The sequence below is a fragment of the Cololabis saira genome, chromosome 13, assembly GCF_033807715.1.
Source record: "Cololabis saira isolate AMF1-May2022 chromosome 13, fColSai1.1, whole genome shotgun sequence".
NCBI classification, from domain to species: Eukaryota; Metazoa; Chordata; class Actinopteri; order Beloniformes; family Belonidae; genus Cololabis; species Cololabis saira.
In genome coordinates this window covers 13736714-13756641 of record NC_084599.1, presented here as the reverse complement: position 1 = coordinate 13756641, position 19928 = coordinate 13736714, and the positions used below count along the sequence as shown (strand labels likewise).

The 19928-nt window shown below is 44.3% G+C and overlaps 2 protein-coding genes across 5 annotated transcripts; both read right to left on the bottom strand.

The window, feature by feature from the left end:
- Nucleotides 1–497: 497 nt before the first annotated feature.
- LOC133458184 (cytochrome P450 2J2-like) lies at nucleotides 498–4745 on the bottom strand. Of its 4 annotated transcripts, none has more exons than XM_061737812.1 (9): nucleotides 4447–4745; nucleotides 4020–4185; nucleotides 3794–3946; nucleotides 3543–3703; nucleotides 3174–3347; nucleotides 2938–3079; nucleotides 2671–2858; nucleotides 1901–2042; nucleotides 498–1788 (listed from the first exon to the last, which is right to left on the bottom strand). In XM_061737812.1, exons 1-9 carry the CDS (start codon nucleotides 4630–4632, stop codon nucleotides 1613–1615), a joined length of 1488 nt encoding a protein of 495 aa, XP_061593796.1. In that variant the 5' UTR covers nucleotides 4633–4745; the 3' UTR covers nucleotides 498–1612. The 4 variants fall into 4 exon arrangements, with proteins under 4 accessions (XP_061593796.1, XP_061593800.1, XP_061593797.1 ...); XM_061737816.1 differs by having other exon boundaries at nucleotides 4020–4145; nucleotides 4447–4510; XM_061737814.1 differs by lacking the exon at nucleotides 498–1788 and adding an exon at nucleotides 2134–2232 and having other exon boundaries at nucleotides 1940–2042.
- Nucleotides 4746–6900: 2155 nt separating this feature from the next.
- Nucleotides 6901–12913, bottom strand: LOC133458183 (cytochrome P450 2J4-like). Its single transcript, XM_061737811.1, has 9 exons — nucleotides 12587–12913; nucleotides 12036–12201; nucleotides 11793–11945; nucleotides 11553–11713; nucleotides 11248–11424; nucleotides 11010–11148; nucleotides 10729–10916; nucleotides 7485–7626; nucleotides 6901–7403 (listed from the first exon to the last, which is right to left on the bottom strand). The coding sequence occupies exons 1-9, from the start codon at nucleotides 12776–12778 to the stop codon at nucleotides 7228–7230; spliced, it is 1494 nt and encodes a 497-aa protein (XP_061593795.1). The 5' UTR covers nucleotides 12779–12913; the 3' UTR covers nucleotides 6901–7227.
- Between the last annotated feature and the right edge of the window lie 7015 nt (nucleotides 12914–19928).

Here is a 19928-nt window from a genome sequence, read left to right as displayed (position 1 = left end):
CAAACGAACCCAGGGTGATGAATCATTTTCAGCACATACAGAACAAGCCAAACAATGGAAGACAAAGTGTTACGTTTGGATCGCTAAGTGGATCATTTAGCTGGAGTACTGTGAACCTAAAGAGGTCTAGGTTCACGTCCTCTTTTGTCAAGAGTGGGCTGGTCTTTTGTTTAATCATCTAAAGCTTTAAGGCAACTAGTTCAAGCAGAAAGATATGAAGTGGACCAGAATCACTCCTTTTTCTGATGATCTCTATGAAACCAAAAAGAACTGAGCAGCTTTTCTGTTGTATCATGTTTTGGTCCACTTAGGGAGAACTCACTTAAAAAGGACCATATGTGAAAATCCCCTAAAAACACCTGCACACACCTGAAAAGATAAGAACTACAGTGTTCTTCAATACGTTTGTGTTTATGTACTGCTTGTTCCACATCTTTTGCACTTTCTTATAAAGTAATATAATAAAGCAACCATTTGGAAATTATTTTAAACAGCTTTTATTTAGTCAAGAAGAAGAGCTCATGAGCAAAATTTATACATCTGGCTTTTCTCATAACACATCATCAAATCATCAAATGAACCTCATCCATATAAAGTGGCAAGTGGAAAATATTAATCAGAGCTGCGACTTTTTGAATGATGTGAAAAGGACAATTCACCTCATTCACTGGATTATAATAAATGGAAATGAGACATTCACTATCAAGTCCACCTTGGCGACATCTAGACACAGGCAGAGGGAAGACCAGATGGAGAGAGACTTTTGCTGCTGAGGTTGTTTTAACTGATATTGATGATGCAATTTTATTGTAATTATTGTAATTACTTTTCGTGAAATGTGTCAGGTGGTTGTTCTACACAGGTGGAGAGCAGGATTGTTTCGTCTGTAACCATAACCATACAAATTACTAAACATAATATTGATCAGGCTGTGACACTATTTTTCTCAAAGATTAAAAAAAAAAAAAAAACTTGAATATGGTACTACTCTACTGCTATTATCCTGGCAAATTTACATTTTCTGTTTATATGTTTATAAAGTTATATTTTCTGTGTATATGTAGTTATGAACAGCCCTCCCATTTAAAAATTTAAGTGATGTCCCTACATGTCTGTATCCTTTATATGCTTGGAAATAAATGTAGGATGTGAGAATAAGATAAACCACAATGATAAGTTGTGGATATTTTTTTGGCATGATTAAATTAAATCTAATCTTGTATTATGATTTTTTAATCTGGTATCCTGCTTCAGTAGCTCAATTTAAGATGATCATTTTTAATATGAGAGGTGATCATGACCGTAGCCTGTGTAAAAGGTCGTGGCATGTTCATGGATCATCTAATGGGTTAGGAATCTGCATTGTAGTTTGCCAAACTAAGGGCCCAAACACCATCTTGCATGAGGCCCCCGCAAAGCTAGACACGGCCCTGTTTAGCTGGACAAAGAGCATTACCTACTGCACAAAACACTGCCATCGCTATCTTCTGGTTTTAAAAAGGTCATTAATTATTTGGAGATTAATCACAGCAGTAACAAGTACTATGTACAAACACACATAAAAATGTAATCCTTCAAACTCGTGCCATCTCTTGGATTTACTCTGCGAGGTTTAGCGGGTTTTTGCCAAGATTTTAAAAGGGTGTGGAGTGCGTGTGGCTCCAATTATTCCTTCTGTGCTCAAGTCCACTCCAGCCAGAGTGGAAAAGTGAAACTTCTGAAATAAACCGACGAATAACAAGAACAGCTCCATCCTTGCCAGGCCCTCGCCAAGACACGCCCGCTTTCCTGGGAAGTCAAACAAGTCTCGTCATTATCCTACAAGCCTCCATGTGCTTTCCTTATGACTAAAATGAATATTTTAGGACTTGATGTAAGTCAAAATAAGCATGAAATATACCTGCAGAGAAAGGTAGAAATGCTTCCCTTCTCACAAACTTGCCATCAGAATCAAGGAAGTGTTCCGGGTTGAAGGTTCCTGGAGTTTCCCATTCATTCTTGTCAAACAGCACAGAGGTCAGGTTAGGCATCACCGCGGTGCCCTGAACACAACACAACATCCGATTCATGTATGAATAATCAAAAGGCTGGTTCATATTTCAGCTTAATGTTTGTAAGTATAAATAAACATACATTTCAAACTTGTAGATCTAATCCTTTATGCTCCTGCAAATGTATCACTGCAGTCATGGCAATTAAGTTGCAACTTATAATTTGGGTTTTATGGATGTGCTATATTAAAGAAAAAACCAATGAAAAATTAGCAAAAGAAAAAAAGAAATATCACAAAAAACACCAACTTTGAATTAATCAAATACCGTAAGCGGAAAATGAGTTCTGTGATTTTTAACATTCCCATAAATCTGAATGAAATGTAATTTTCTTATTTCTTTGAAGTGTCTGACATAAACTGGGAGGTCGAAATGCATTGGCATGAAATAACGGAAGAATAGATGTCCACGGTGCAAGTATCTTTTAAACCCGGTAAATCCACACAAAAAACAGAACTAAAAAACAAACAAACAAAAAAATCTTCAAAATTGAAGCCACAAATGTGTTTACAAATCGCCATCTGGAACTGCCTACAGCTAATGCAGAGATATTTTATTTTTCTGACTAAAATGGGTGTTTAAATATCTAGTGACACTGTGTGGTGTGGGTCAGATGCACCTTTGGTATGATGTAACCTCCCAGCGCTGTGTCCTTGGCCGCCATCCTGAGTCCGTTGAGAGGAACGACATTTCCCATCCTCTGGACCTCGTGGATGACGGCGTCCGTGTAGGGCATGTTTGGTCTGTCGGCCATGGAGGGCTGACGGGTCTGTCCGATCACTCTGTCAATCTCTGCCTGGACTTCGTCTTCAATGCCAATCAAAGTGATGTTTTGTCTGGGATTTGAACCTGCATCCGTGTCAAAATGGGTGGTATCAGAACTCACCTTGGATGTGAGGATTCTTGATAAGGTAGATGAGTCCCCACTGCAGAGTCTTTGAGGTGGTTTCACTGCCCGCCAGAAACAAATCGAGGCAGCACAGAACCAGGTTTTCTTCATCAAAACCGGTGTCAGTGTTTCTGTTGTGCTACCAGAAGGAATGAAGGGACAAACATACAGTTGGTTCTTAATTTCATGTCCTCATTTCAACACTTATGTTGATTCAAATGTAAGCCCCATACTCTCGCCTCTACGAGGAACTTGTCGATGTAATCTCGTGGGTTGCTGGGGTCCAGATCCAACTTGTGTCTCGCTATCTCTCTCCTGATGGATGTCTCGAGAGATTTGGAGCTGCTGAAGATGCCAGTGTGAGGCCCGGGAAGGTGTTTCATCAGGACTGGGAACGCATCATATAGCTGTTAGGAGAAGAAATAAAAGAAACCAGTGCAGCCATACTGTGCTTAGAGCTCACACAATTATAAGTACAAAGAAACTTCAGCTGCGCCACTGGCAGCTTTTCCACATGGCTGTTCTGTCAGTGTACAGATTACATTCTGTTTTTGTGGTCTGATGTTGCCATTCAAGATGTCTGGGGGTGATTTGTGCCTTACTAGAGCCCATATGGAGCCTTCCAGATAGGCCATGTCAGTCAGATTCTTCAGCATCTCCTGGAAGCTGTGGTCATTGTACTCAAACCGCTTCCCGAACACGATCTGGCAGATGATGTTGGACACAGCGTTGTTCAAGAGTGGCACCGGGTCCGAGGGCCTACCTGAAGAGAGGAAATGTCTAATGTCAGGGCTTACTGTGAGTGTAGTTTTGTTTCATTCCCCTTCATTTTGGTTCCTTCTCTAGTGTCAACCTTCCTCCTGCTCCATCGCCTCCTGCAGGTGTCGACTCTCCTCACAGATGGTCCTCTCCATGGAGCTCTTGGCCAGACCGAAGGCGCGTAATGTGGCCATGGCAAAACGCCGCTGTCTCCTCCACACCATACCGTTACTGAAGAACAGACCCGCTGGAAGAGAAAGAAGTCAAACTTTACTCAGGCGCTGATGACAGGTTGAGCTCTTTGGGACTGATGTACTCACCTGAGTTCCCTGAATAAATTCTGGTCACCATGGGGCTGTAAGGTCTGTCCACAAAGCTGTCAGCCTTTGTGACTAAAGCCTCCTTCACCATCCTCCACCCGGACACAAACACTGTTTTGTGTCTTCCTAGACGAATGCAAAACACATTCCCATAAACTTCAGCAAGCTGTGGACAGAAAAGCAGAGAATAGGTGGACTGTTACACAGCATGTGACGCATAACACTGTGACCATTCTTCCTCAGGTTTTTAGCTTTTTTACAATAGTAAGAGATGTTTGACAGAAGGCAATACATTTATGTTTACCACAATTATACCTAACAATTATTGTTTATAAACTTAACTTGTTTGCAATCATTAGCCATATATATTTTTTTCTCTCCATAAGTGAACTTTCCAGAATTGGGTAAAACAAAAACACGCGCTTACCTTGGTGAGGTAAATATGAGGCTGTTTTGATTCAATGCTGAATATGTTCCCCAAAACAGGGACAGGTGGTGGTCCTGGAGGAAAGTGAGGGGGATCCCTTGCCTTCAGCAAGTATACTAGAAGGAGAACGGCAAAAACAAAGAGCAGCAGCCCCCTCAGATTGATCCACAAGTCGCACTGCCACATTGTGACGGAGAGCAAGAGTGGAAGGAGAGGGACTGATGAGGACTTCTCTCCCCGTCAACAACTGACATATAGACACAGGATAGTACTCTGTTGAGTCACAACATCTGGAGTGGTTGAGAAAGCTAAAGCTTGGTGGACAAATAACCCATTCATATGAAGTAAAAATAGAAAAATAAAGAAATGAAAATGAAACAAAATGAAATCAAGCACATCAGCATTTTAACACAAACCACTGCTTTGTGAAGCTGAATTAAACAGCAGTTTAGTTTAATTAAAGATTATAGAAGGTTTTTTTTTTCTTTACAGAATGTCTTCATGAAATATTGGAAATATTTCTACCCCAAACAACTGTCATACATGCAACAAAGAGCTCAACCCCAATAGATCCATGAGCTCAACACACAACATTTTGAGAAAACACGTGCAAATGTATGGAGAAGCAAAACTGATATAATTAAAAATAAAAGCAGAAATGTATATATTTTGTCTTTCCTTTTCCCTATACATGCATTCCTTGTTTTTACATTCCCTTGTCTCCTCTTTTAACTTTATCCTATGCCTTATGCCTACCTTATTACCCTACCCCTCTGCAACATTGCATGGAGGAAGGGGACAGTACCGCTGGAGTGGCAAACCGGGGTGGTGGTGTCTCTTTTTAAAAAGGGGTACCGGAGAGTGTGTTCCAACTACAGGGGGATCACACTTCTCAGCCTCCCCGGGAAAGTCTAAGCCAGGGTACTGGAGAGGAGAATACCACCGATAGTCGAGCCTCGGATTCAGGAGGAACAATGCGGTTTTCGTCCCGGTCGTGGAACACTGGACCAGCTCTATACCCTCCGCAGGGTGCTCGAGGGTTCATGGGAATTTGCCCAACCAGTCTACATGTGCTTTGTGGATCTGGAGAAGGCATTTGACCGTGTCCCTCGTGCCATTCTGTGGGGGGTGCTCAGTGAGTATGGAGTCCGGGGCCCTCTACTAAGGGCTGTCCGGTCTGTATATGATTGGAGCAGGAGTCTGGTTCGCATTGCCGGCAGTAAGTCTGAGTAGGTCAGTAGGTCTGAGGCGGGTCAGGGGTCCTGGGGCGGGTCTGAGGCGGGTCATGGGTCCCTGGGCGGGTCTGAGGCGGGTCTGAGGCGGGTCTGAGGCGGGTCTGAGGCGGGTCAGGGCTCCTGGTTATGGTTGGACTTCAGCAGGGCTGCCCTTTGTCACCGGTCCTGTTCATAATTTTTATGGACAGGATTTCTAGGCGCAGCCAGGGGCCAGAGAGGATCCGGTTTGGGAACCTCAGGATTTCATCTCTGCTTTTTGCAGATGATGTTGTCCTGTTGGCTTCATCGGACCGGGACCTTCAGCATGTGCCGGGGCGGTTTGAAGCCGAGTGCGAAGCGGCAGGGATGAGAATCAGCACCTCCAAAACCGAGGCCATGGTTCTCCAGGCGGCATGCCTTCTCCAGGTGGGTGGAGAAGTCCTGCCTCAAGTGATTTAAAAGAGACCACTTCAGTTGTTCACGCGCCTTTTTCAGTAGTTCATGTATCATTAGTACAGTTTAGGACTGATAGAGTGAAAGTGTATGAGATAAAATCTGTGTTTGTGTGGTGGGCCTCTTGTGCTTCAGTTGCTAGGGGTGGAAAACAATGGTCAGTCACACCTTGACATGGATTGGCTGTCACTGTGTTTGGCATGTGGGGGGGCGTAGCGGAGAAGAAGATGTTGCGTGCCACTGAAGCAGGTCAAGTTTAGCCTCCCACATAAATGCAAAGTAGCCGGTCGCGAGCGCAGCCACAGCTAACTTAGCAGCAACGATGTTACCACAGCAACGCTCTTCACCAAACAAGACTGGAGGAGAGCACTGCGCCCATGTGCATGTCTGTGACAGAGAGGCTGGCGAATGATCTTGCCAAATGGATGTAAATGGTTAGGACGGCATCTGTTAAATTCTGTTTAAAAATAAATAAATAACTTTATAAAGCCACTTTTTTGTTGTTATATATCAATGTTTTGATGTTCCACAATAATGTAATGAATTTAAAGGAAAACACATCAAGTTGAGGGCTTTTCTCAGCAATTTTTAGGTGAGATTAAAAAAGTGATTAATTAGAGATCTTAATTAATTGATTGCTCAATGTTTTTAATCACTTGACAGCATATATATATATATATATATATATATATATATATATATATATATATATATATATATATATATATATATGTAATTTGTTGCACAGATTTCTGAAAGTTTATCCAAATTGAGTTATATTGTGTTTTTACAAATTGCTTAGGCAAGGTTGATGTTGCAAATAAATCATTTGTTTACAAATGGCTTGTTCTGTTATTCATACTCTGTTTATTCACATATGACACAACATATAACTGTAGATTTACATAAGGTGCTAATAAAACCATCATAAAATTTGTCAGTAATAGTACCATTCCCAGTTGTAAAAGTAAAGAAAAGTAGTATGTCAGAGAATGAATGGGTTCCCCGTTCAGGTAGAAATCATACACCAGTGAAAAACTGAGACTAAAAGGTAAGCAAAACTTTCCATTTGGCCCATAAAGCATTGGTTGAGTGATAAGAGATCATGTGTAATTCAACGAGCCGTGGCATGAACCTTGAAGGGATGAGGGACACGTGTGGCTGCGACAATTCCTTCGGTACTGAGCTCCACGCCTGCAGGAACAGAGAAGGAGAACTTCTGCAGCAAACCCACCAAAAACAGGAACAGCTCCATCCTGGCCAGGCCTTCTCCGAGGCACACACGTTTGCCTGAAGAGTGTGCACAAACAATGTAATTACACTGATGAAAATAGCCCTATCGTCAATATTTAAAAATCAAGAGCACTGTACCTGCAGAGAAAGGCAGGAAAGCTTCTTTCTTCACAAACTTTCCCTCAGCATTTAGGAAATGTCCAGGATTGAAGGTGTCTGGAGTCTCCCATTCAGACTTGTCGAACAGTACAGACGTCAGCATGGGCATTAAGGATGTTCCCTGAAAAAATCCAAATCAACAAGGTAACAATATGCTCTGCGCACCTATGAACAATGTATCCATCCATCCATCCATCCATCCATCCATCCATCCATCCATCCATCCATCCATCCATCCATCCATCCATCCATCCATCCATCCATCCATCCATCCATCCATCCATCCATCCATCCATCCATCTTCTTCCGCTTATCCGTTCCCAGGTCGCAGGGGCAGCAGCCTCAACAGGGATGCCCAGACTTCCTTCACCCCAGACACTTCCTCCAGCTCTTCCAGGGGAGTCCGAGGCGTTCCCAGGCCAGCCGAGAGACATTGTCTCTCCAGCGTGTCCCGGGTCTCCTCCCGGAGGGACATGCCTGGAACACCTCCCTAGGGAGGAGGGACATGCCTGGAACACCTCCCTAGGGAGGCGTCCAGGAGGCATCCGGTACAGATGCCCAAGCCACCTCAGCTGACCCCTCTCAATGTGAAGGAGCAGCGGCTCGACTCCGAGCTCCTCCCGGGTGACCTAACTCCTCACCCTATCTCTAAGGGAGTGTCCAGCGTCCAGATGAGGAAACTCATCTCGCCCGCTTGTATCTGCGATCTTGTCCTTTCGGTCACTACCCAAAGTTCATGACCATAGGTGAGGGTAGGTGCGTAGATTGACCGGTAAATCGAGAGCTTCGCCTTTCAACTCAGCTCCTTCTTAACCACAACGGTCCGGTAGACCGACCGCATAACTGCGGACGCTGCACCGATCCGTCTGTCAATCTCCCGCTCCATCGTTCCCTCACTCGTGAACAAGACCCTGAGATACTTGAACTCCTCCACCTGAGGCAGGACTTCTCCACCCACCCGGAGAAGGCACGCCACCCTTTTCCGGTCGAGAACCATGGCCTCGGTTTTGGACGTGCTGATTCTCATCCCTGCCGCGTCGCACTCGGCCTCAAACCGCCCCAGCACATGCTGAAGGTCCCGGTCCGATGAAGCAAACAGGACAACGTCATCTGCAAAAAGCAGAGATGAAATCCTGAGGTTCCCAAACCGGATCCCCTCTGGCCCCTGGCTACGCCTAGAAATCCTGTCCATAAAAATTATGAACAGGACCGGTGACAAAGGGCAGCCCTGCCGGAGTCCAACATGCACCGGGAACAAGTCTGATTTACTGCCGGCAATGCAAACCAAAGTCCTGCTCCGATCATATACAGACCGGACAGGCCTTAGTAGAGGGCCTCGGAATCCATATTCACTGAGCGCCCCCCACAGAATAGCACGAGGGACACGGTCAAATGCCTTCTCCAGATCCACAAAACACATGTAGACTGGTTGGGCAAATTCCCATGAACCCTTGAGCACCCTGCGAAGGGTATAAAGCTGGTCCAGTGTTCCACGACCGGGACGAAAACCGCATTGTTCCTCCTGAATCCGAGGTTCAACTATCGGCCGTATTCTCCTCTCCATTACCCTGGCATAGACTTTCCCAGGGAGGCTGAGAAGTGTGATCCCCCTATAGTTGGAACACACTCTCCGGTCCCCCTTTTTAAAAAGAGGGACCACCACCCCGGTTTGCCACTCCAGCTGCACTGTCCCCTTCCTCCATGCAATGTCGCAGAGGCGTGTCAACCAAGACAGCCCTACGACATCCAGAGACTTGAGGTACTCAGGGCGAATCTCATCCACCCCCGGTGCCACTGAGGAGCTTACAAACTACCTCAGTGACCTCGGCTTGGCTGATGGATGAGCACGTCCCGAGTCTTCACCTTCTGCTTCCTCAGTGGAAGGCATATCAGTCGGGTTGAGGAGATTCTCAAAGTATTCCTTCCACCTTCCGACGATGTCCCCAGTCAAGGTCAACTGCTTTCCCCTTCTGAGGCGTCGAACGGTTCGCCAGAATTTCCTCGAGGCCGACCGAAAGACTTCTTCCATGGCCTCACAGAACTCCTCCCATACCCGAGTTTTTGCCTCCACGACTGCCCGAGCTGCGGCTTGCTTGGCCTGCCGGTACTTATCTACTGCGTGAGGAGTCCCACAGGCTAACATAGCCCGGTAGGACTTCTTCTTCAGTCTGACGGCATCCTGTACTTCCGGTGTCCATCACTGGGTTCTAGGATTGCCGCCACGACAGGCACCAGAGACCTTGCATCCACAACTTCGAGCGTCGACAATGGAGGCAGAGAACATGGACCACTCTGACTCAATGTCCCCCGCCTCCCCCGGGATCTGAGAGAAGTTCTCTCGGAGGTGAGCATTGAAGACGTCCCTGACAGAGGGCTCGGCCAGACGTTCCCAACAGACCTTCACAATCCGTTTGGGTCTGCCCGGTCTTCCTCCTCCGCCAGCACACCCAACTCACCACCAGGTAGTGATCAGTTGACAGCTCACGATCTCTCTTCACCTGAGTGTCCAAGACATGCGGTCGAAGGTCAGATGAAACGACAACAAAGTCGATCATTGACCTCCGGCCTAGAGTGTCCTGGTGCCACGTGCACTGATGGACACCCTTATGCTTGAACATGGTGTTCGTTATGGACAAACCGTGGCTAGCACAGAAGTCCAACAACAAAGCACCGTTCGGGTTCAGATCGGGGAGGCCGTTCCTCCCAATCACGCCTCTCCAGGTATCACTCTCATTGCCCACGTGAGTTTTGAAGTTCCCCAGTAGAACAATGTAGTCCCCAGTTGGAGCACTATCAAGTATTCCTCCCAGGGACCCCAAGAAGGCAGTGTACTCCGCACTGCTGTTCGGCCCGTAGGCACAAACAACAGTGAGAGACCTTTTCCCGACCCGAAGGCGCAGGGAAGCGACCCTCTCATTCACCGGGGTGAACTCCAACACATGGCGACTGAGCTGGGGGGCTATAAACAAGCCCACACCAGCCCGCCGCCTCTCACCCTGGGCAACTCCAGAGTAGTGGAGGGTCCAGTTCCTTTCAAGGAGCTGGGTTCCAGAGCCCAAGCTATGTGTGGAGGTAAGCCCGACTATCTCTAGCCGGTATCTCTCAACCTCACGCACAAGCTCCGGCTCCTTCCCCCCCAGCAAGGTGACATTCCATGTCCCTACTGAGAGGGTTTTGGTTTTGAACAATGTATTGTTTTTAAAAGACTGCAGTGTAAATGCACCTTGGGAATAAAGTAACCTCCCAGGGTTGTATCCTTGGCAGCTACTCGGAGTGCGTTGAGAGGAACGATATTTCCCATCCTCTGGATCTCATGAATGACAGCATCAGTGTAAGGCAGGTTTGGTCTGTCGGCCATGGAGGGCTGGCGGGTCTGTCCAATCACACGATCGATTTCTGCTTGGACTTTCTCTGGAAATGGAATATCATTATATTATATCCTGCAGCAAATATAATATAATTACTAATTACCAAGCTCTTTGTAGGGTCCAGCATGCCACTCACCTTGGATTTGAGGGTTTTTGATGAGGTAAATCAAAGCCCACTGCAGAGTGGTGGATGTAGTTTCTGTTCCAGCCAGGAAGAGATCCAGAGAGCAGAGAACCAGATTGGCCTCAGTGAAACCCAGTTCACCCTCTTTGTGCTGTGCAACAACGTAAAGTAAATTAGAAATGGCTGGTAAGTAAGTTGACGGAAATTACAGTGTTTTAGAGCAAAATAGCTGTCATGTTTTCCTACGTACTTTATCCAGTTCAATGAGGAAAGTGTCGATGTAATCTCGAGGATTGCTGCAGTCCAAGTCCTTCTTGTGCCTCTTTACTTCCTGACCAATGAAGTATAATATGGATTCATAATGGCTGAACATTTTGTTGTGGGGACCTGGCAGGCGCTTCATTATTCCAGGGAAAACATCATAAAGCTACTCAAGAAAAAATAAATGAAAAGAGAAAAATTGATTATTCAAAACATCTGTGTCCCCCCTCTGTAATGAGTATCTGACATCTCAGTGTTTTTAAGTCAGTATCTCAGGGAATTTCATTGACATACTTCTGCCCATATGGTCCCCTCCAGCTGAATTGCCTCAGATGTATATTTCAGCATCATCTGAAAGTTGTGGTCATTATAGTCATATCTTCTCCCCATCACCAGCTGGCAGATAATGTTGGACACAGCATTGTTGAACAATCCTGCAGGACTGAAAGGTGCACCTGAGGAAGAGGAGGGTTGATTAGTAGTTGATTTAGTCAGATAGTGAGTTAAATAAGTGTTACTGTTATGGTGTTCCACCTTTGTCGGTCTCTATCTCCTCCTGCAGGCATCGGATCTCCTCACAAATACACTGTTCCATGGTGTTTTTTCCCAGACCGAAGGTGCGTAGGGTAGACAAAGCAAACCGTCGTTGTTTCTTCCATGTTTCACCGTTGCTCATAAACAGACCATCTAGAGACAAACGTTAGCATTGAGGAAATGAATCGATCACATAAACCTCTCTGTGTAGAATGTGGCTGGTAAGAAAAATTAGTTTTATACCAGATGCTCCAGAGTAAACTCTGTCAGCTAAGGCACTATATGGTCGATCCACAAAGTTCTCAGCTTGTGTCACGATGGCTTCTTTAACCATTTTGTACCCTGACACAAACACTGTTGCAGTACCGCCAAAGCGGAAACTGAAGACATTCCCATACATGTCAGCCAGCTGTGGACAACAATAAACACTGATGAAATCCAACACACAAGTCTTACATGAAGTTGAAACAAAAGAAAGGGGGAACATTTAAGCCAGAAGACAAACAAAAAACCTTGAAGACCATGACAGGAGAATAGTGATACCATTTCCCACATCACAGCGTGTATAAAGCTCAGAATATGTTTACAATGTCACCACCAGGTGTCAGCATTTACCGATTTAGAGTTTTGTTTGCAGAAAATGCCTTACTGAAAAACCTAAACGTTTGTGGCTTAAACTGAATTGTTCAAAATAAATAGCGTTTTCACAGATAAAATACATCTTAAAACATCTTTGAAGTAATATTCGATTACTCACAAGCCCTTTAAGCTGAAACGTATATATAAATGAGTACCTTGCTGAAATAAATGTGTGGCTGTTTCCCATCTATACTCAAGATATTTCCAAAGAATGGGAGAGCTCGTGGTCCTGGAGGGAAGTTTGGTGGTTTCCTATTTTTGAGGAAGTCGGCGATCAGAAGGAACAGAAAAATAAACAAGAAAATCGCCTTTAGGTCCAAATTCAACAAAACATTATAAAGCCACATGGTTAGAGAAAAAAGCCGACAGCAGTGGTAGGAATATCCGTGATGATGAGAGGCTTTCTCTCCCTGTATGAACACGCAGTCTTTTTTAAAGCTTGTTCACGCTGACTTTTTTTTTGGTAACCCAGGAAAAGCAACTGAAAAATCCAGTATATCATAGCTATTAAGGTGTTCTTACATAACATGCTGAAAACCACACCTACCTGCCCCTTGACTACCTTAACCTTTGTGTTAGTAGTTACCCATGGGATTTTCAGCTCAGAAACATGATAATACAAAGTGCGTGCAAACTCCTCTGTGAACTTACAGTCACTTTAATCATAGATTAAATGTTACAGAGTAAACAGAATAAAACCAACAGCACAAAATACAAAGGAGGCAAGAAGCACCTACAGGATATATCGCACAGGTTAATGTGAATGATTTTCTAACAAGCTGGACCGGTTTGGGATCTTAATGACAAACATAATGAGGACAAATGTATGACACATGTTACAAGGTGGTATGTTGACCCCAGTTTAAGAAAAAAAAACACAAGGTCATCATGACTTGACAGAAAAGCTCCATGCACAAGCACATGCTCAATTTATTCCACAACTCCCACCAAACATTAAACTTGTCAAGGTGTGGAAAATGTAGGAACCAAATGCAGGAGACCAAAGGAGGAAGGGGATCCCAAAAAAGATGTATTATGCAAAAACAAACCCAAACCCTCTCCACCACACAGTGAACAGACAGCGGAGCTCTTTCTGCAGGAGACTGATCCAGCTCCACTGTCACAAAGAAAGCAAACTCAAATCTTTCCTATCACAGACCGTAGCACTTTACAGTGGTTCTTCTCTGTCCGACAGAGACTGGGGACCCACTACTGGTGATCTCTGCTTCTTACTTTCTTTTATTTCTTCACACACCACTGCACCCATATTTTAGATCTTGAATTCTTTTTTTTTTTTGTAAATGATTCATTCTTGTTTTACTGGATAATTATTTGTAAATTGTATATAGTAGATGGTATAATTCTATTTTTCACACACATATTTCTTCTTTCTCGGGGATTGCTGCCGTCCAAGTCCTTCTTGTGCTCCTTTACCTCCTTACTCATGAAATCTTATAGAATCTTACAATTTTAGAACATTTTGTTGTGAGGACCCGGCAAGTGCTTCATTGTTCCAGGGAAAGCTTCACAATACTATTCAGGATCAAAAAGACATAGATTTATTATTCAATCATATTATATTTCTACAACTCATTTGTAATAAACCCCTGACGTCTCAGTCTCTACGTCGGAATCTCAGGGGATTTCCTCAACTTGACCCTATATGGTCCCCTCCAGCTGAATTGCCTCAAATGTATATTTCAGCATCATCTGAAGGTTGTGGTCATATAGTCATATCTTCTCCCCCTCACCGTTGCTCATAAACAAACCATCTACAAACAAAGTGTTGAAATAATCAATCAATCAACCAAAAACCCTGTGAATGTGGCTGGTAACAAAAACAAGTTTTATACAAGACATAAACTTAATTAGTTGTACATTTAGAACAATACTAGCTTATTTTCATGAAGCAAATCCATCAAGGTATAGTCAGAAGTATATATTATTTCTAATGCACATGTTTTTACAGGAACATTCCTCAGTTTATTATTAGATGGTAGGCTAAGGAGTGTAAACTTTTGTTAAGCACAAACTATGTGAATTAACGCTGTTTTGAAAAAGAGCAGAGTATGTGTTTGCAACAAAATGGTCATTTTTAATGGTTAAAGGTTAAAGGAATATCTCAAACTATTGAGTTTTGCCATTTTACTGATAAAAATAACTTCATTCTTTTAGTTCTCTGACAAAGTATTGTCCTCATATGACCGCCTGCAGCAACTGTGCAGAATTTGTGACAAATATTGATCAGGAACAAATTTAAACATGTCTGATTGCCTTTTTGTATTTGAGGAAAATATACATAAACAAGAATGCACAAAAAGCACAAAAAGTAATTGTTAAAGCACCTTTGAAGTAATATTTGATGACTCACAAGGCTCTTACGTGGAAACATGTAAATCAGTAGTAATAAATATGTGGATGTCTCCCATCTACACTCAAGATATTTCCAATGAACGGGAGAATGGTCCTGGAGGAAAATTTGCTGCTTTTTGTTTTTGAGAAAGTCGGCTAGGAGGAATATAAAGATAAACAAGAGAAGCCCCTTTAGGTCAAAATTCAGCAGAACATTATAATGCCACATGGTTAAAGAGTAAAGCAGGCAGTGGCAGTAATGCCAATGCACATATGTTTTCCTCTTCATCTTTGAAGCACCAGCCTTTTTTTTTCAAAGTTCATTCATGCTCGATTTATGTTTTATAGCACACCCAACACACCCAGGACATGCAGCTGAAAATTCAGTATATCACAGGTTTGTACAAAGGTGAAAACGTGCTTGCAAAGCATGCTGCAAACCACACCTATCTGCCCCTTGACTAGCATAACCCCTGTGTTGTATGTATGATTAAATCTAACATCATAAACGCAACTCATGAGACTTTCAGCTCAGTAATATAATATAAAGTTATATAAGACGCAGTGCGTGCAAACTCCTCTACATCTAAGCAGGGATCAGACGTTTTAGAATAAACAATCAAGCCAACAAAATAAAGTTCAGTAACAGCAAAAGGCACCCAGCTGGTTTATTGGACAGGTGGGTGTAGCTGGGTTTAACTGAGCTCAATCTCTGACTTACACTAGACTGAACAATGTTGCATAAAAAAATACTTAATAAATTTGCCTTACACTGTATGTATATATATATGTACAGTATATATACTAAATATAGTAATATACACATGCACATATATTTGCCTTAGGTTTTTACCGGCATGGTATCAACCATTAAAGGAGCTTTATGTAAGAGCAATAATAAAACGAATCATAAAATGACCCCGATATGTCAACAGACATTTAAAAATCATGTTCATTTCAAATACTTATGTCACTGACAACAGCACTCAAGCCAGGATATTCCAGTTTAAAAAGAGGAGTTGCAGCCCTCAACTGATGTTTATGTTGTCATTTTTTGTTTTGGTCTGAAGCTCCACCCTCCACCTATCTCCCAATCACCAAGTCAGTATTGTTTCAGCATCCGGGTTGCCAGCTCGGCTCTAATTATCGCAGCCATAGCAGCCTACGTTCCTGCTGCATTCTGCAGCCTACCTGGCAACCTCTGGTCGGGGGGAGGAGGGGGAGGGTACACGCCGCTCAACAATATTTTGAAAGTGACTGCAGTACCAGTTTTGGACATTTCTTACAGACGGCTCCTTTAATATGTGTGCAGACAAAGTAAAAAAAATAAATAAATGTGCTTGTAAAATGAGTAACATTTACATCTTACCATTGTACTTATTTAATTCTCTAAGTAAATGTTTTTATTTTAATATGTTTTGCAGTTGTTTTGGTTGTTGATTGGGCAAAATATGGATGGTTTAAAATGCTCATGACATTCTTTTTTTACTCTGCAGGGCACTTTTCAAGTTGTTCAAATTGTTTTGGGGAAAAAAAGTAATTTCTTCAATTAGCTGTTTTTGTGAAAAACCTCCATGCATTCACATAAATTAGTGTTGATTTTAAATACATATTCTAAACACTATTACAGTCCTTGAATAAAACTAAAAATTGGCCATCCATCCAAAAATGTTTTATTTTACAGAGAGCTGCAAAGTCCATGCAAAGTAATCAGAACTCTTAATATGTCACAGTAATATACTGTAATAAATACAAATGTTTGTACTGCATTTAACATACCGTAATAATTGATTATCTTTTAAAGCACTATGCAGCCTTATCTCGCAATGCACCACCAGGCTTAAATCATTTACAGGCTCCAAGTTGACCAAAACTCAACAAGCTCAAACCAGAAAAAAATTAAAAAAGGAAAACCATTTAGTGAAGTTGTGCAGATTTAATGGACGATGGATAATGAACTTCTTTGGCACTGTTTTAACAAAGAATAGTTATTTAGTGATCACGACATCATATACTGTAACATCTAATGAATCAAGATGATGTCGGTACATATTTAGCACATTGTTACTATACAAACCCATCAAACTATTTTTTTTTTTTTTAAACTTTATTCAAAAGACAATCACAAATCAAAACATTTTCGAACAATCCTTGACAGAGGGCTTTTCGGTCACATTTTTTAAGATAGCACTTAACTGATTATACATTTAAATACTCCTTCACTGGTGTCCATCTTTGCAGGAACAAGTCCATTCTCATCTGCAGCTTAGCTGTCATGTGCTCCATAACATAGATTTGTTTCAGTCTCATCTTCCACTGAGTTCTTGTTGGTGGGAGTGTCTTCTTCCAATTCACAGTTACAGTCTTTCTTGCAACCATCAAAAGTATACGTAATATATATCTCTTGTCCCTATTTGTTACATTGTCAGGGAATACTCCCAGTACAAATAGCAGAGGATCCATAGGAATTAAAATGTTCAGTATATTATCAATCTCCTCCTTCAACTCTCGCCAAAACCTTTCCAGTACTGGACAGTCCCAGAAGACATGTGAATGATCACCGACCAACCCACAGTTCCTCCAGCATAGTGGAGACACTGCATCTTTATAAAATGTCGAAAGTACTAGTGGGGTCCTAAAAAATCTGACTTTTGTTTTCCATTCGAATTCTTTCCACATGTTACTGTTAATACCTCAAACCCATCAAACTAATCATAGTAATTTTAAGTATATCAATATCAAATCCTCTAACTATTATACACGTTTTAGACTTATGTTGTGACCTGGAGGTATCAAAAAGAAGTCAAAGTCATGTTTGGTGTTTGGCTGGGATGACATCAACGAGCCACAGCCAGTATCCTGAACTCTTCGGGGGAATAGGTGAAGCCCAAGACGCCCTCCAAACTGGGAAGCTCTCCAGGAACAGGTGAGAAGGCAAAGCGTTGCAGGAGAGTTGTAAAGAAAAGGAACAGCTCCATCCTCGCCAGATGCTCCCCATGTTTGACTTGCTGCCACTGATGTTGGTGGACGTCATTGTTTCACATAAGACTCATCTACTGTAAATATGAACTCGTACATTTTTGATGGTGACAAAACTAATAAAGATAAAAAATGTTGAGAAAGACCTGCTGAAAATGGCAAAAAGGCATCTCTTTTCACAAAGTTTCCCTCTGAATCTAAGAAATGCTCAGCCCCTATATGTTATATAAAACACATTGCCCTCTGGGAACGACAAAGTTTAAGCTGGAATCCTTCCAATTGGACGCTGCTTGTTTCAACTTTAAGTTGAAATAAAGGACACAAGAAGGCCAACAGTTTTTGATGAGAGCTGCTTTGCTCCTAAACACGAGTGAATTCTGTATAAACTGAAAGTGTACTTGAAGATAATCTAAAGTCCACATGGATCAACCACAGAATCCCAGTGTGCCCCACGGTATGTATATTAGGTCACCTGGGAGACACTCAAATAGATCCTAATTGGACACACCGGGTTCTCACTGCCTTATGTATCGCAAAGAAAACCATTCTAGTAAATTGGAAACAAAAATCCAGTTTATGTATCAACCATTTTAGGAATCTTTTATCAGATCATATTAGTAGTGAGATAATGTCTGCCTCCACTGAACAACATTCGGCTGAATTGCACTCTCTGTGGTCCCCGTTTATTGGCTTCGTTACCTAGTGGTGGCGGGGGGGTGGTGATCTCGTAGCCCTTGGGGTTGGGGGTCGGCTTGGGGGGTCTGGGGCGCGGGCCTCTGGTGGCCCCTGGGGGGCGGTGGGGGGGGCCGCGGGGCCCTGGCCCTAGCCGGTGGGGGCCTTGGGGGCCTATGGGGGGGGTTGCCTCATGGCGGTGGGGGGGGTGGCTGGGGAGGGCTCGGGCGGGGGGCTGTGGCTTGGGCGTCTCCGGGCCTCCCGGGGGGGGCTGGGCCGTGGACGTGGGGGTCCCACCCGGAGGGCCCGACCCTGCCTGGGTGGGGGGTGGCTGTCTGCGCTGGGGGGGCATTGCTGCCTTGGTCCTCCGTCGCTGGGCGGGGGCCAAGTGCCCCTGCGGATGTGGGGACTCCGTGACCCTTGGGGTGTCCGCCGGGGTGGCCTCGGGGGGGGGTGGGGCCGGGTCCGGGGAGCGGGCCTCCCCTGACCGGGGGGTGCACGGGCGGGCGCGACGGCGGGGTGGCACCATTCCCAGGTATCTATGTCTTATGTTGTCAGTATGAATGGGAGGATGTTGGACCGTTTCCCCCTCTGTCTGGGGGCTCCGGCGGCGCCTGGGGCGCCCGTGGAGGTACGGTGGGGCCCTGGCCCGGCCCGGAGGGCCGCCCCCCGTCTACTGGATGGCCGGTGGGGGGACGCGGGTGTCTTATCAGGGCCGGCTTTGCTGGTCCTGCTTCCTGGCTTCGGCCTCCGCTCCCCCTCTTTCCCCCCCCTACACGATTCATACGTACATAGGCGAAGGGCGGGGGGTCCGGGTCGTGGGGGGCACCGTCCCGCGTGGCCCGGCACTCCCCGCCTCACGGTTTTAACAGCAAAATAGACACTGCACATTCAACACTTAATAAATACATTTGACAAGGACACGTAGTTCGGGAGGGGGGGGGGGTCGGTGTCAATCGATACTTGGCCCTCCCCCCTCCCTGTTTTTATGGCATTAATCACACGCACTCAACACCAGGGGCGGGAGGGGGTCCCACATCACCCGCGTTCCCTCACCGGCCTGGGACGGGTGGGTCGGGTTACCAGCCCGCCGTGCAGCCTGGGGTGCCTTCTGGCGGTGCTGGACCCCCCCGGGGAGGGGGAAACGGTGCGTGATTGTATGTCTGTGTCGGTGAGAATGCGGTATGGAAGGGTCCTGCCATGGAGGATCTGAGCCTCCATTGGCAGGACATCAAAACTTAATAATTTATGAATATTATATTATACAAAGATGGTTATTATTATTATTAGTATTATTATTATTATTATTATTAGTATTATTATTATGTATAGTATATTATATTATTATTAGTATAGGTATCGGATAGGTGGATGGATGAATGAATGGGATGCCTGGGTCTGGGGCCCTCCGTTGTCGGGCCTGCACGGGTGTCGCCTTGTTGGGGGGTTCCCTCTCTCCGGGCCCGTCTCCGGTCCCCCCCGCTGCCTCTGCGG

Excerpts from the sequence above, each read along its gene's own strand:
- LOC133458184 (XM_061737812.1), bottom strand. The coding sequence starts at position 4,632 with ATGTGGCAGTGCGACTTGTGGATCAATCTGAGGGGGCTGCTGCTCTTT. Across the intron at positions 4,186-4,446 it reads CTCATATTTACCTCACCAAG|CTTGCTGAAGTTTATGGGAA; the intron begins GTAAGCGCGTGT and ends TTCTGTCCACAG. Across the intron at positions 3,947-4,019 it reads AATTTATTCAGGGAACTCAG|CGGGTCTGTTCTTCAGTAAC; the intron begins GTGAGTACATCA and ends TTTCTCTTCCAG.
- LOC133458183 (XM_061737811.1), bottom strand. The coding sequence starts at position 12,778 with ATGTGGCTTTATAATGTTTTGTTGAATTTGGACCTAAAGGCGATTTTC. Across the intron at positions 11,946-12,035 it reads AGTTTACTCTGGAGCATCTG|ATGGTCTGTTTATGAGCAAC; the intron begins GTATAAAACTAA and ends GTTTGTCTCTAG. Across the intron at positions 10,917-11,009 it reads CAAAAACCCTCAAATCCAAG|AGAAAGTCCAAGCAGAAATC; the intron begins GTGAGTGGCATG and ends TTCCATTTCCAG.